Source organism: Littorina saxatilis, linkage group LG6, assembly GCF_037325665.1.
Source record: "Littorina saxatilis isolate snail1 linkage group LG6, US_GU_Lsax_2.0, whole genome shotgun sequence".
NCBI lineage: Eukaryota > Metazoa > Mollusca > Gastropoda > Littorinimorpha > Littorinidae > Littorina > Littorina saxatilis.
This window is the reverse complement of record NC_090250.1, coordinates 11,387,022-11,403,564: the sequence shown is the minus strand read 5'-3', so window position 1 is coordinate 11,403,564 and position 16,543 is coordinate 11,387,022. Positions and strand designations below refer to the sequence as shown.

The 16,543-nt window shown below is 45.1% G+C and overlaps 2 protein-coding genes across 2 annotated transcripts; both read right to left on the bottom strand.

The window, feature by feature from the left end:
* Positions 1-10,173: 10,173 nt before the first annotated feature.
* Positions 10,174-11,178, bottom strand: LOC138969676 (uncharacterized). The gene is made up of 2 exons (XM_070342535.1): positions 11,044-11,178; positions 10,174-10,524 (listed from the first exon to the last, which is right to left on the bottom strand). Exons 1-2 carry the CDS (start codon positions 11,176-11,178, stop codon positions 10,174-10,176), a joined length of 486 nt encoding a protein of 161 aa, XP_070198636.1.
* Positions 11,179-13,502: 2,324 nt separating this feature from the next.
* LOC138969675 (uncharacterized) lies at positions 13,503-14,910 on the bottom strand. Its single transcript, XM_070342534.1, has 2 exons — positions 13,848-14,910; positions 13,503-13,798 (listed from the first exon to the last, which is right to left on the bottom strand). The coding sequence occupies exons 1-2, from the start codon at positions 14,908-14,910 to the stop codon at positions 13,503-13,505; spliced, it is 1,359 nt and encodes a 452-aa protein (XP_070198635.1).
* Positions 14,911-16,543: the final 1,633 nt, after the last annotated feature.

Here is a 16,543-nt window from a genome sequence, read left to right as displayed (position 1 = left end):
AAACACGGCGTTTGGGCCAATCTGCTGCAGGGTCGGCAAGACAATAGGGGCGAGAATTTCGTCCCTGTAGCGTTGACCAGTGAGATTCCCGACCACATGGTACAGGGGGGTGCGTTGATGAAGGCTGAAGCCCCCCCAAACCATGACAGAGCCCCCGCCGAAGGCCACCCTCTCATGAACTGTGTCGTCTTCATAACGCTCGCCCTCACGCCTCCAGACCTTGCGCCGGCCGTCAGAATGGTACAGGTTGAACCTGGACTCGTCACTGAATAGGACCTGAGCCCAGTCCCGGCGCGTCCATCTCAAGTGGCGGCAACTCCAGGCCAGACGAGCCCGGCGATGAGCCTGTGTCAGCAGGGGACGCACAGCAGGACGACGACTCCGCAGCCGGGCGTCATGCAGGCGGTTGCCGATGGTTCTCTCACTAACGTTGATGTTAGTGGCCTCCCGTAACTGCCCTCTGATGACCTTGCAGGTGGTGGCCCGGTGCTGCAGCGCCTGCCGTTGGATGAAACGATCTTCCCTAGGAGTAGTCTTTTTGGGGCGACCCGACCTGGGCCTCTCCTCGACATTGTTTGTCGTCTGGAACCGTTGATTCAGCCTTACAATGACTGAATGCGATACCTCAAGTTGCCTGGCCACTTCGCACTTGGATACGCCGTCGTGGAGCCAGGCAATTGCTCTTCCTCGGTTGAATGTTGTCAGCTTCCGTCTGGCAGGCATGGTGAGGAGATGGCAGCTCGCAGAAAATCGGCGGCTTATAAAGCCGAGTTCGTGATCACAATTCACACTCGAAGGATTGTCCTTGCATGTGCACAACAATTTTGCCATGTTACCTGCCTTATTCTACCCGTGCGCACGCCAAACAACAGCCTACTTTTTGGCGATTTTGCTATTTTAGTCACGTGCTGCAGCTCTGCGCCCGGGAGTCCCGTGCAGTTTTCCTGCTAACACAGCATAACCTACCCATTGGTGTGTAGCATGCGACAGCCATTTGATTTTGCTGACGAAAGAACAGGGTGTTTTAAACAAATGAAAGTCAGCGGGGAAATCAGTGGCCCGTCCCTAACTTTTTTCCGCTAGTATAGATACACTCTTCAAAAAAAGTTAAGGATCGGTTGAAAAAAGGTATCTAATTATAAAAAATTGCCAACAAATTAAACATCGACATAATAATTAAAAGATTAATGTGTTTGAATTAACAAATGAACAATGAGTCTTGACCTAGAATTTTGTTTGGCAGGCAGAGTTATTTCCCTTTGTGGGACTTCTCAAAATCTTCTGCATTTTGGAAGAAAAAGGGTGTTTTTTATAGCCCCATGAAATTTGCGGAACGCATGCCAGGGCAAAAGGTTGTGATGCACGTGCTACAACAGGGTCCTGGCTATGAACATCGCTCACCTGCAGCTTGTGTTTAAAGGTTGACACGCTGACACAATTATGCACAGTATCAGCATGCCCCCACGAAGAAAACTGAGCGATTTGGATAGAGGAAGGGCAATAGGATGGCAACAGGACGGTGTTGCTGGCAGGCAAGTGGCCCAGAGGCTTGCAGTGGCTCCCTCTGTCATCATCAGACTAAAACAGAGATTCCACGCAACTGGAAGAGTGCAGGAGCGACAACGTTCTGGTCGGCCCAGAGTCACCACACAAAGAGAGGATCGCTTCATTCAGAGGCAGGCCATGCAACAAAGAATGGCTACGCCAAACAACATTAGGCAACGCATACAAGCTACCACCAACACTGTTGTTAGTGGTCAGACGATCCGAAACCGCTTACACAACTTTGGCTTGCGTACAAGGCGTCCCGTCCGAGGAACAACCCTGACTGCTAATCACCGAGCAGCTCGCCGAGCCTGGTGCTCTCAACATGTGAGGTGGCAACGTCAGCAGTGGGCTCAGGTGTTAATTGTTTGCAGATGAGTCCCGCTTTTGCTTGGAACCTGCTGATGGTCGCATCCGACTGTGGAGGCGTCGCGGAGAGCGCTTCGCAGAAGGCGCTGTTCTGGAACGACAGCGTTTTGGCGGAGGCTCTGTGATGGTCTGGGGAGGGATCAGCACACGCCTAAGGACACCTCTGTACCATGTAGTGGGAAACTTGACCGGTGTCCGCTACCAGAATGAGATCCTGCAACCCCTGGTCGTTCCAGCCCTCCAAGCGATCGGCCCTCGTGCGATTCTTCAGGATGACAACACACCTCCCCATCGCTCTGCAGCTGTAAACAACTTCATCCAGCAGGCCAGGGTCAACAGGATGCTGTGGCCAGCCAACAGCCCGGACCTGAACCCCATAGAGCACATGTGGGACGAGCTTTGTCGTCGGGTACAGCAACATCACCCTCCTCCTGCCAATCTGGGTCAACTGCTGCAATGGCTCCAGCAGGAGTGGAATGGAGTTCCCAGAGCATTCATATGCAACCTGATCCACTCCATGCGCCAACGATGTGTTGAATGCCTGGCACACAACGGAGGGCACACGCGTTATTGACACTGATTCACATTGTTGTGAATTCCATTTTCGAGGGTTGTCACGTTTGACACACTCTAGCTAAATTGTCGCTGCCGCGTTCGATCTTTGCTTTGTTTGTTATTACTCCTTGGTTGTTCAATTATATATTTTTTTAAAAATGAAAGAATTCGGTCTTGTCGGTTTTGTGTGGCGTGCTTGTAAAAAAGTGATCCTTAACTTTTTTTGAAGAGAAAGTTAAAACGAAGAGAGCTACAGAAAAGCGTGCTATCCTTCTCAGCGCAACGAATACCCCGCTCTTCTTGTCAATTCCACTGGCACTGCCTTTGCCACGGGCGGTGGAGTGACAATGCTACGAGTATACGGTCTTGCTGCGTTGCGTTGCGTTCAGTTTCATTCTGTGAGTTCGACAGCTACGTGACTAAATGTTGTATTTTCGCCTTACGCGACTTGTTTTTTTTTTATCTCAGTTGCATGCAGGCAGCTTTAACCCTTTCTTTTTTGCCTCTCTTTTTTTTTATTTTATTTTTTTTTTATCGGGGAGCATCCTTCTTTATTGATCTTTTTTTCTGTTCTTTTTTTCTGCTTAAAGTCAAGATTGTTTTTTTTGTGAAAGCATAGGACAGTTTCTTTACGCAATTAAAAACAAGTCGCGTAAGGCGAAATTACTACATTTAGTCAAGCTGTGGAACTCACAGAATGAAACTGAACGTAATCCGCCGCTAGTGCAAAAGGCAGTGAAAGTGACGAGCCTGTTTGGCGCGGTAGCGATTGCGCTGTGCTTCATAGCACGCTTTACTGTACCTCTCTTCGTTTTAACTTTCTGAGCGTGTTTTTAATCCCAAACATATCATATCTATATGTTTTTGGAATCAGGAACCGACAACGAATAAGATAAAATAGTTTTTAAAACGATTTCGGAAATTTAATTTTGATCATAATTTTTATATTTTTAATTTTCAGAGCTTGTTTTTAATCCAAATATAACATATGTATATGTTTTTGGAATCAGAAAATGACGAAGAATAAGATGAAATTGTTTTTGGATCGTTTAATAAAAAAATAATTTTAATTACAAGTTTCCGATTTTTAATGACCAAACTCACTCATTAGTTTTTAAGCCACCAAGCTGAAATGCAATACCAAACCCCGGGCTTTGTCGAAGATTGCTTTGCCAATCAAAATTTCAATCAATTTGATTGAAAAATGAGGGTGTGACAGTGCCGCCTCAACTGACTTTTACAAAAAGCCGGATATGACGTCATCAAAGGTATTTATCGAAAAAATGAAAAAAACGTCCGGGGATATCATACCCAGGAAACTCTCATGTCAAATTTCATAAAGATCGGCCCAGTAGTTTAGTCTGAATCGCTCTACACACACACACAGACAGACAGATAGACAGACAGACAGACAGACAGACACACATACACCACGACCCTCGTCTCGATTCCCCCCTCTATGTTACAAAATTTAGTCAAAACTTGACTTGTAAAAATGAACACAGAGACAAAAACCGGTTGTTGCAGCGAATGCAATTGAGGCCTATAAAGAAAAAAATCAATAAATTTTTTATTTTTTTAAATTGCTTCCAGCGGCACTTGAACCCGGAGCGCCGGATCGAATTTCCGAATCCGTAACCACTGGACCATGCTACTCGTGTGATAAAAAGCGTGATGAAAAGATGTAATATGAGTTATTCAGTCGTGATGGTTTGAAAGCTCGCCACCTTCGCCGAATGACTCGAGCACGTTTTTTTCGGTTAGTAACTGATCGAACTGTCGCTTTTGAGCCACTCTGTTTCAAGCATTTCACCTAAATTAAACAAGAATGTCACAGTTTGTGTCTATGGTGCAAGGTAGCCGACCGTCTCATTGTAGCCAAGTTACGAAAGTTGCTCGATTGACGCATTTCACGTCTTCGATATTCTGTCTGAGCTCATTTCCCAATCAGCTGCCTTAAAAACAGGAATGTCCTGCAATTGTAGTATGCGTTGGAGGTTTCTTTTGGATGGGAAAGGACATTTAAGAAGCAATATCGTCGTTTTATGATGTCAAGTGAGAGACCCTGCAAATTAACATTGAAAGTGGGAACTTCGGAAGCAAAGTTGCCAGCTACTCGGTATGCAAGAGCTAAATTGAAAGCCGAAGTAGTGGCTTCGAGAGTTCTGAGGTCAAGGTCGAGGAAATTGGGGGAATCCCGATTAGTGCGCATGCGTTTGTAAGCGGTAGGCTTGGTGACCAGAGGAAACAAATCTCATCGCGAGTTCGTAAATGGGCGAACGTTGATCGCGCTGTAGCTTTTACTATAGTTGTTGCTTCTGCCTGGTTGAACGAAAGGGTCGGTTCAAAGCTGTGATGATTGTCTTGAAATTGAATGACTGTCTATAATAATGATTTTGTTGACCAGAATGTTCTGGAAAATAAAACATTGTTTGTTTATGTGGTAGCAAAGTCGGTTATGTTAAACCTCTTCTTTTTTTAATGATTGTGTATCGGTAAAACTGTTTTGGACAAAATAGGTTGGTTAGAGCAAACGTTTGGGTTACTGGTAAATTTGAAAAGGCAGAAATCAATCAGTGTTTGGAGAATCAAGATATAAGGTGTAGTGAAAAGAAGATAAGTTCAGTGACTTTCATATTAATTGGGAAAATGTGTGTCCGAATTTTTACAAAAGATAAATTGTTGTACTTTGGTATTTGTACATTTTGTTTGTCCTCGTTAATTGTGTACAGGATGTATGTTTCTATAAAGTTGAAAGTCAAGATTGGATTTGTTTAGCCTACGCGCGTGTGTGCATGTGTGTTAGACATAGACATAGACATAGAACACTGTATTATCTCAATTACGAGAAACTCGGGTGTGGTGAATCATAATAAACAACATAAAACGTAAGAACATCAATAAAATATCGAGGCACAAATACTCAGCTCATAATAGTGTGTGGTAAGGGGGGATGGGGGTGCACACACACACACACCGTCGAACACACGCACACGCACACACACAAACAAACACACACACATGCACGCACGCAGACACACACCCACACACACACACACCGTCGAACACACACATAACTTCGAATACACACACACACACACACACACACACACACACCGTCGAACACACACACACCGTCGAACACACACATAACATCGAACACACACACACACACACACTCACACATACACATGCACACACACACACACACACACACACACACACACACACATACACACACACAAACACACACGCACACACGCGCGCACACACAAACAAACGTATGAAGGAACAGACGCACAATTATACCCGCACGCACGCACGCACACGCAGGCAGGCACTCGCACAAATACATGCAAACACACACACACACACACACACACACACACACACACACACACACACACAGATAAAGCAATGACAAAAAAAATAGCAGAAACTTACACTTCAACACTCGTACACACACACACACACACACACACACACACACACACACACATCTTCTTCTTCTTCTTCTTCTTCTTCTTGGCGTTCGCAGAGGTTACACGATCAATCCAGCACTGGTGATAAATGTTGTCGTTTTCTCATCATCACGCATATTTCACACGAGTAGCATGGAGCAGTGGTTACGGATTCGGAAATGCAATCCGGCGCTCTGGGTTCAAGTGCCGCTGGGAGCAAAAACAAATTAATTTTTTTATTTTTTTATTAATCTTTTTCTTTATAGGCCTGAATTGCATTCAGGCTGCAACAACCGGTTTTTGTCTCTGTTTTCATTGTTTTTAATTGCGTAAAGCAACTGTCCGATGCTTTCATAAAAAATCCAATCTTGACTTTCAACTGTACATTAATATAAAAAGCAGGAAAAAAAACAGAAAAAAAAGATCAATAAAGACGGATGCTCCCCGATAACAACAACAAACAAGTCGCGTAAGGCGAAAATACAATATTTAGTCAAGTAGCTGTCGAACTCACAGAATGAAACTGAACGCAATGCAACGCAGCAAGACCGTATACTCGTGGTCCACTGCTCACGGCATAGGCAGTGAAATTGACAAGAAGAGCGCGCGAGCGGGGTAGTGGTTACGCTATGCTGCATAGCACGCTTTTCTGTACCTCTCTTCGTTTTAACTTTCTGAGCGTGTTTTTAATCCAAACATATCATATCTATATATTTTTGGAATCAGGAACCGACAAGGAATAAGATGAAAGTGTTTTTAAATTGATTTCGAAAAAAAAAATTTTGATAATAATTTTTATATATTTAATTTTCAGAGCTTGTTTTTAATCCGAATATAACATATTTATATGTTTTTGGAATCAGCAAATGATGGAGAATAAGATAAACGTAAATTTGGATCGTTTTATAAATTTTTATTTTTTTTTACAATTTTCAGATTTTTAATGACCAAAGTCATCAATTAATTTTTAAGCCACCAAGCTGAAATGCAATACCGAACCCCGGGCTTCGTCGAAGATTACTTGACTAAAATTTCAACCAATTTGGTTGAAAAATGAGGGCGTGACAGTGCCGCCTCAACTTTCACGAAAAGCCGGATATGACGTCATCAAAGACATTTATCAAAAAAATGAAAAAAACGTATAGGGATATCAATCCCAGGAACTCTCATGTCAAATTTCATAAAGATTGGTCCAGTAGTTTGGTCTGAATCGCTCTACACGCACGCACACACACACACACACATACACACACACACACACATACACCACGACCCTCGTTTCGATTCCCCCTCGATGTTAAAATATTTAGTCAAAACTTGACTAAATATAAAAAGAAAAAAAAAGAAAAAGAAAGGGTTGAAGCTGCCTGCCAACTGAGATAAAAATAAACAAGTCGCGTAAGGCGAAAATACAATATTTAGTCAAGTAGCTGTCGAACTCACAGAATGAAACTGAACGCAACGCAACGCAACCGTATACTCGTAGCATCGTCACTCCACCGCCCGTGGCAGAAGAGCGGGGTATTCGTTGCGCTGAGAAGGATAGCACGCTTTTCTGTACCTCTCTTCGTTTTAACTTTCTGAGCGTGTTTTTAATCCAAACATATCATATCTATATATTTTTGGAATCAGGAACCGACAAGGAATAAGATGAAAGTGTTTTTAAATTGATTTCGAAAAAAAAAATTTGATAATAATTTTTATATATTTAATTTTCAGAGCTTGTTTTTAATCGGAATATAACATATTTATATGTTTTTGGAATCAGCAAATGATGGAGAATAAGATAAACGTAAATTTGGATCGTTTTATAAATTTTTATTTTTTTTTACAATTTTCAGATTTTTAATGACCAAAGTCATTAATTAATTTTTAAGCCACCAAGCTGAAATGCAATACCGAACCCCGGGCTTTGTCGAAGATTACTTGACCAAAATTTCAACCAATTTGGTTGAAAAATGAGGGCGTGACAGTGCCGCCTCAACTTTCACGAAAAGCCGGATATGACGTCATCAAAGACATTTATCAAAAAAATGAAAAAAACGTTCGGGGATTTCATACCCAGGAACTCTCATGTCAAATTTCATAAAGATCGGTCCAGTAGTTTAGTCTGAATCGCTCTACACACACACACACACACACACGCACGCACACACGCACATACACCACGACCCTCGTTTCGATTCCCCCTCGATGTTAAAATATTTAGTCAAAACTTGACTAAATATAAAAAGGAGAAAAAAAGTTCAACATAATCATTTATTTTTCTCCCCAACATTCAGGTCAACAAAGTCATTGTCATAGCTAGGCAGTCATTCGATTCCAAGACAATCATCACAGGTTCAAAAAACAACAGCAATAACGCTGTTAGTACTACAGCGCGCACAACGTTCGCCCTTTTGAACTCGCGATGAGACTTGTTTCTTCTGGTCGCCGAGCTTACCGTTGACAAACGCATGTACTAGTTGGGATTCCCCCAATTTTCGCGACCTTGACCGAATACTCTCGAAGTCAGCACTACGGCGTTCATGCATAGGGAACAGTTAGAAAGTTAACTTCGGGAGTTCCCACTTTCAAAAAAGGCCTCTACTTCCAGTGTTTCTGATTTCCAGTTCATGCATACGGGCCCTGGAAGGCTTTGTCAGGCGCGTTTTTGGCTGCAAGATTCGCCATGGTTCCACAGTATAAACAACAAGTAGCAAAGTCAAAGGCATTTTGTTGTGATCGAAGACTTGGACCTGCCTGATCAACTTCATCATGCAATCTCTTCTGTGCTCTCAGGTCTCTTTCAATGACGTGTGTGTTGGTGTAAAGTTTACGACATTCTTTGTGAACTCGTTTTCCCGTGGTCGCTTGCACACTATCATCTCTTTTCTTGCTTGCACTGTTGATTCCTGTTGACTTCTTCTTCTTCTTCTGCGTTCGTGGGCTAAAACTCCCACGTACACTCGTGTTTTGCACGAGTGGAATTTTACGTGTATGACCGTTTTTACCCCGCCATTTAGGCAGCCATACGCCGCTTTTGGAGGAATTCCTGTTGACAAGACATGACATATGAACTGACAAACACAAACCGTTGCTCATGTGTGTTTTGAATATATACCCGATTCATTAATTATACGTAATTTGCATTTTAAACCCGAAAATGATGATTTACTTAGAACGAGCCATTCATTGTTCTCCGGGATAACGCTGGCAATCATGAGCGTCGAGATCTGTGTAAAATGTCATTTGTCATATTTCGGTCTAAAATAAAAATAACGTTTATGTTACGATTCATTATAATCCGATTTCCAATTTCCTTTTTTTATCGAATGAATGCACAGGTACGCGCTTTATTTTTTTGGCAAATCACATCATTGTGTGTGTGGGGGGGGTGTGGGTGTGTGTGTGTGGGTGTGTGTGTGTGTGGGGGGTGTGTGTGGTTGTGTGTGTGTGTTTTGCAAAGAAAGAGAGAGGGAAGAGAGAGAGACAGAGAGAGAGAGAGATTGAGACTGAGAGAGAGAGAGAGAGATGTCCAAAAACTGCATGAATATTTATGTATTAATCTTAACCAAGCACCAATTGTTTGATTCATTATCGTGAAACAATATTTACCTCTGGCGCCTTCTACTCTCAATGTTGCATTGTCTAATGTTGCTTACAGATTTACATATACAGCAAAGCCCTTCTGTTTCATCCATATCAGAAGCTGCACACACAAAAACACCGAATTATCGAAAACAATTGAAGAATTGGATCAGAACAGCAACACTGTGCAAACGGGGAACCATACAAAAGAATGGAAGCAGACCTCTTTCAAATACAAGTAAACCTTTCTAACGTACTCATCAAATGATTGAACAAAAATGTACATTTTAATGATAAAAAGTCACTGACCTTCATGGATTTGGAGTGTCGACATCCACGAAGTGAAAGTTCAACCACTGACGCCCAAAAAAACGCGGAAACGACGCGATTAAGCAAACGCATTCCAACGGGTCGTAGCATCCTTTGTAACAGGCACACTAACGATGGTACCGGATGCAGCCAAGGCAATCTGAACCATGCCCCTGATAAGGTGTTGAGTGATACGCCGCACACCTTCCCGCTATGGCTGTACAATGTTGCCTGAATGACTGAGAACGTGGGATTAATTATGCTTTATTTAATTTTATCTCAGTAAATAAACCGTAGATTTTCCTAGATCATTTTTATGTTTATTTTCAAGTAGACATCAAAAAACCAAATCTTGCAATAATTCTTAGGTTGTTTTTTGGGCTAAAATCATGGTGGGCAGGTCTCGCAGCTGTCTTCTGTTGCGGCGGTAGATGCTACCATTGGGTGTCCGGATGGTGTATGATCTTGGTTCAGGCCTCTTGTTGACGACAGTTGCTGGTATCCATGCGCCGTTGTTTTCTTGCATCTGAACCTTCTGGTCTGTGTGGAGTGGAGGAAGGTCTCGGGCTGAACGATCGTGGTATTTCTTTTGAGTTTGTTGGCGGACTTGGAGATTCCTGCGCGCTTTCCTGTTGTATGGAGTGGGTTTGGCCAGGTGTGGGAGATTGGACTGGAGATTGCGGGAGTAGAGGAGTTCAGCAGGGGAAGGGAGCGACTGTTGTCAGTCAATGGGGGTGGTGCGGAGACACAGCAGTGTCTGCCATGCGTTGCTCAGAATCACAGTGGCCCGCTCAGAGCAAAGTCGCTCTGGATTGGTCTATGCAACGGGATCATAACGAGACAAATCGCTTCAAGATGGCGACGAAGAAGGCACGAATGCTGCGAGATATGAAAAAAGTTGCACTTCTTAAACTAGCAGACGATTCGGTCAGTGAAATCGTCAGACAGAACGTAGTTATGATGGGAAATGTAGCTGGGGTAGTCCCTGAACCTTGAAGAACGGTGGATCCCTCGGGTCACGTCGAAAACCACGCCGAGAAGATCGCAACACGCTACACGGCATCGCAGTGTTAAACACCGCCGCCATCTTGGATTACGCAGCGCGCGGTGGGCGAGCATAATTATACCAAAGCCGCTCGCCGAGTGCTTCGCGAGCGCTTTCCTGCACTGCCCTAAGAAACGGCTTTCTGCCATTCGCACTGCGGGCGACCCGTGGCGAACCGCTCTGGGCAACTCGTCTCAGGTCTGGGTCAGAGTTGCTCTGCTTTGCTTTGAGCAATGTCTTCTTGACTGTCTGCACCATGCGTTCCGCAAATCCATTGGACTGGGGGTATCCGTTGGGGAACAGGTGACATGTTGGAATCCCCATTCTGCTGAGAATGTTGCGAACTCGTTTGAGTCATTTTGAGCGAGTTTTAGCGTCAACTAAGGTGACTCGAGTCGAACCGGAGGTCGCAAAAACTCGGTCCGGTACGACTGGAGTTAACCAACTTTCAACCTTGCTTCCTGCGTAGGGTCTCTCCAGTTCCAAGATGGCTGCCAAGGCGAGGTGAGAAACTTCTGCAAATATTTTTTGACAAAGTTACGGATTGTGAGAAGACATTTGTTGTAAATCACTTAGCCTTTCAAAAATTAAGGATACTGGGTTGGATACTGTCTTGGTTTTAATGCATTTTATTTTAGCAGTGATGTTTATTTTGGGAAGAAATGAGGTCAACAGGAGTTTGGGTGCGATTTCGGCTCAAATGTACTTTAGCGCCCTGAACTTTTACCCGGCTGTTTTGCGCTCGATTTTCACGCTCACTTCTTCATTGACGTTCGAATCGATAGTTCGATGTTTTGGCATTACATTCACATCAACAATAAAACAGTACTGCTTGTTCATCATCGTCGTCCATCAACTCTCCACAACAGTAAATCCGTAACGCGCTTGTCGCCATCTTGTTGCAAGGGACGCGACTGGACACAACCCAACAGCGTTTCCGCGAAAAAAAAACCAGACATGCGCAGTGACCCTACCGTAGCTCAACCCTGTTCCTCGCGAAAACTCGCTCATTGTGGTCCGTTGTCTGATACGACCTTTGTAGCCGGTATTCCGTGTTCGCTAAACAGCTGTTTCAGTGCTGTGATGACTGAAGTGCTGGTTGGCTGAGCGGGTAGGCGTCTGATGAAAGGCATCTTGGTGAAGTAGTCTGAGACTAAGATGTATTCCTTTCCGTCAAAATGAAATAGGTCTGTGCCGACGTTTTGCCAAGGTCTGGTTGGAACGTCGTGGGGGAGGAGAGTTTCTGCCTGCTGGCTGTTTAGGTTGCTTTGGCAGACGTTGCATCTCTTCACCCAGTCATCGATGTGTGCATTGATTCCACGCCAGTAGACGCAAGTCTTGGCGCGAAGCTTGCATTTTTCACTTCCTTGATGACCAGCATGAATGTTCTGCAGTATGTATGCTTGCATCGTTGCCGGTATGATGATTCGATCTTCTTTTAGCACCAAATCATCCTCCACACTGAGTTAATCTTTGCATGACCAGTAGTCTCGCAGTCGTTTGGGCAGAAGTTTTGCGTTATCTGGCCACCCATCGATGATGGTGTCTCTCAATGCTGCAAGGTCAGGGTCGGCATCTGTTTTCTGCCGTAGCTCCTGAAGCCTGTCAGATGAAAACTGGACAGCGTAGATGGACTGCTCCAGGCTGATTGATTTACCGGGTGTCGGGTTAAGTCTGGAGAGACTGTCAGCAAGGATCATCTCTTTTCCGGGGCGATATTGGATGGTGACGTCATAGTGTTGTAACTGTAACATCATTCGCTGCAAGCTAGGTGGAGTACTGGCTAGGCTTTTCTTCTGCACCTGTTCCAGGGGTTTGTGGTCACTTTCGACTACAAAGTGTTTTCCATAGATGTACGTATGGAATCGCGTGCATCCAAAGACGATAGCAAGAAGTTCACGTTCAATGTTCGCATAGCTTGTTGTTCTGTGTCGGTCAGGGGGGCCTTGCTGGCGAACGCTATGGGTTTGCCGTCTTGTAATAGGGCTGCTCCAACGCCGATTTTCGATGCGTCGACCTGTATGGTAGTCTTCTTGGATACGTCGAAGAAGGAGAGGGCTGTGTCTTTGCAGATTGATGCTTTGAGGTCGTCGAATACTTTCTGCAACGAGCTGTTCCACTCAAAGTTGACTCCTTTCTTGGTCAATGCACGGAGGGGTGCTGTCTTGCCGGACAGTTTGGGGATGAAAGGAGACATGAACTGTACTATGCTATATGCCAAGGAAGCGCTGAACATCAGTGACGGACTTTGGGGCTGGCAAGGCCTGTATCTCTGAGCATTTGTCTGGATCAGGATGGACTCCTTCTAGGTCATAGATCATCCCGAAAAATTTGATTTGAGATGTCTTGATGTGGCATTTGTCGCTGTTGAAGACGAGTCCACATTTTCTTGTCACGTCCATCATATGGTGAAGGTTCCTGTCGTGGTCCTCTTCATCCTTGCCATGAACGATCCCTCATCGAGTTTGACGGCCCAATAGCCGTGTTTGGCGTCGAGTTTGCTGAAGACCTTGGAGCCACTGAGGCGATTGGTGATCTCCTCGGTTGTAGGGGTCTTGTGGTGGGTCCTCTTGATGCACTGATTCAGTGCTCTGGGATCCAGGCACACGCGCAGACCGCCACTAGCTTTCCTGCTGAAAGCTAGTGCGTTAAACCCAGTCTGTGGGCTCCGTGACGGGGGTGATTACGCCAATGTTCTCCATCTTCTTCAGCTCCGATTTGATTTCATCTAGAAGCTGGATGCGTGGAGGCTGTACCACTGCTTGGGCTCCCTCCTTGAGCGTGATGTGTAGCTCACCTTCAAAGTTGTATGTACGCTCCAGGTCACTGGCGTTCTTGACTGGCTTCAGTGCTGGTGCTGCTGCTGACTGAATGGCACAGTGAACAGTGACTAGCTTCAGCTGTCTGCTGCTGGGTAGTCCCAGGATGGCTGGACTGTTGCTGTCTGTGACAAAAAGAATCTGCGTCATGCCATTCTGTGTTCTTGAATTTGCATTGGATCGTGATGACTCCAAACTGCTTGATGAGTGTCCCGTTGTACGCTTCTGTGGCGCCTGCTGCCGGGAAACCCTCAAGGTTGAGCTGCTCGGGAAACATTCGCCGATAGATGCGGAGTGGGAGTATGTTTCCCTGGGCTCCCGTGTCAACCTTGACTTTAAGGGATGCTGGCAATGTATACTTGATGTCCAGGCTGGCGTACAGCTCATCCCGGTTGTCGCCGTTATTTTGCTCGATGCTTGAGAAATCTAGGCTTGCGATGTCGGCATCGCTGAGGTCTTGCACGACATTGATGTGTTTCCTGCCGCCTTGCTGGTGGCCAGGTCGACTGCGTCGCCGTCCTCGGGATTTTTGTTGGTTGCCAAGACTCTGTCCAGATCTGTCTGTGCTACCGCTGGTGCTCGAGCAGCATACCTTCTGCCAGTGGTTGGGCCTGAGGCATTTTGAGCACTTAGTGCCGTAGGCTGGGCACTGTCGATGTGGGTGTTTTCCACCGCAGTTGCCGCATGCTCTGCTGTCCTTTGCTCTGATGGCGTCGATGATCGAGCCTGTAGCTGTCAATTCCTGCATTTGACGCATATGGTTCGCAGTAGCCTCGTGTGACTTTGCTAGTTCTAGGGCTGTAGCGAGGGTCAGGGTGCTGTCCCGAGAGAGGAGTTCACGCTGGACGGTGGAAATAGATGTCCCAGCGATAAGTTGCTCTAAAACTCTCTCATCTTCTGCGGCTTTGTCAGTATACTTGCATTTGATGGCCTTTGTTCTGCATCTTGTGCAAAAATCTTCTACCGACTCCCCTGTCCGTTGCGTCAGTCGCTGCAATTCTAGCCGATGAATGCGGAAATTTTGTTGGAGTAGCTGCAATCTGTCCCAGATGTTTTTGGGGTCTTCGAGCTGTTCTACAGTGAGGTTCCACAACATGATGTAGTTGTGTTGCAGTTTTTTCTCAGTGTTTTTCACTTTAAACCACATGTCGCAGAGCTGCTTAAAATCTTGGAGTGATTGTGCCTTGTCATCTGATGACCAGTCCATCTTTGGGAGTGGCAATGGTGCATCAGCCATGTTGGTTGTGTGTGCGTGGTAAAATTGAGAAAGATACCACTTACCGGATTGTGCGGAGTGACGGTTATGGAGTCGATGATGTATCCGTGTACAACACTAACATTACTGTCTGTCAGAGACACAGTCACTGGTGGTCAGGATAGTGTCCAGGATAATTATTCATTAATCCAGTTGAAGACAGGGAATGACACAGTTACTAATGGTTAGTCACTGTTCCAGACTCACATAGATCACAATCGCAGTCACAAAGTTCCTAACTTTGTGACTGCGATTGTGATCTATGTGAGTCTGGAACAGTGACTAACCATTAGTAACTGTGTCATTCCCGATGATCAGAAGCTGTCAGTGTCACACACACAAAAGCTGGCACAGAAAACACTTGTAAGTTGTAAGATGTTCACACTGGGGCACCAGAGCTGCCACCATGTAATGGTATGGTGTTAGGTGTTTGTATTTTGAGGCTATCGTAGGGTCACACTCTCAGCCAAATCAGTATAACATCAGACGAATGTCTATCACTAAGTTTATTCATTAAAGTACAGAGCATAAAATATAAGCAGCATACAGTAACAGAGCTGAGAACAGAGTGAAACTCATTAGCATAAGGATGCTGTGCTGGAAGAAGTTTAGGGTGCACAATGTACTCTTATTCTAACTGATGATACCAGACCGTGGGAAGAGGTCTGAGAGAGGAGAGGCTGGGTGGTGGCACAGTTGATACTGTAAATAGGGAGGTTACGTACCCCGACCTCACCTATCCCTATCGAGATAAGTCACGCAGAGGAAAGTTGTAAAAACTGCTCGTTAGATACCACGTCACCTATCAAAGTAGGGCAAAACTCCAAAACTCGTGCTTTAAAAAATCGTGGACAGCGCGCTAAAGTCTGCAACAATACCCAGTGTTGAAACTGCTGCTGTCATTGTGTCGGTGTCGCTGTGTGCTGCACGTGGAAGTTATGTTCCACTGACCCAGATCATACCGAGTGTTAACCAGGGCCTGTATGCTTATGGGGGAAGTTCGCGACAACTCCCGAAGTTTTGAGTGACATCGGAAGTACTTGCCTCACTTTCGTATGCATGGGCCGGAAAAAGGGTTTACCTCGAAGCAAAGCGAGGAAGTAACTCAGGGTATTTTGCGACTACTTCTAAAGTTTTGAGTGACATCGGAAGTACATCCTCGCTTTCGCATGCATGGGACGAAAAAAGAGTTTACTTTGGAAGCTAACGAGGAAGTAAATGAGGGTAAATGTACTACAGCCAGACCCAGTAGTAAACACGCTACTTCCACAGTTTCTCAGTGCAAAAAGGCAGGGCTTTTCTTCAGTTTTTCATGTCAAACCGAGCTGACGCTCCAAAAGAGAGAAAATAGAGGGAAAAGTCGTATCTTCTGCATGCATTTCGTGCAAATTTCCCTGAATACAAACCTGAGTTGCCAGCTTTGACTTTTGTTTGTTGATCTGGGTCATTGGCCACCACTCTTTCATTCCCGCTTATACGAGGGGGTTACTGTGTTTCTATGAAAATGGGCGTCGTTGTGTGCATGTGTGAGTGTGTGTGTGTGTGTGTGTGTGTGTGTGTGTGTGTGTGTGTGTTTGTGTGCGTGCGTGCGTGTGTTTGTGTGCGTGTGCGTGTG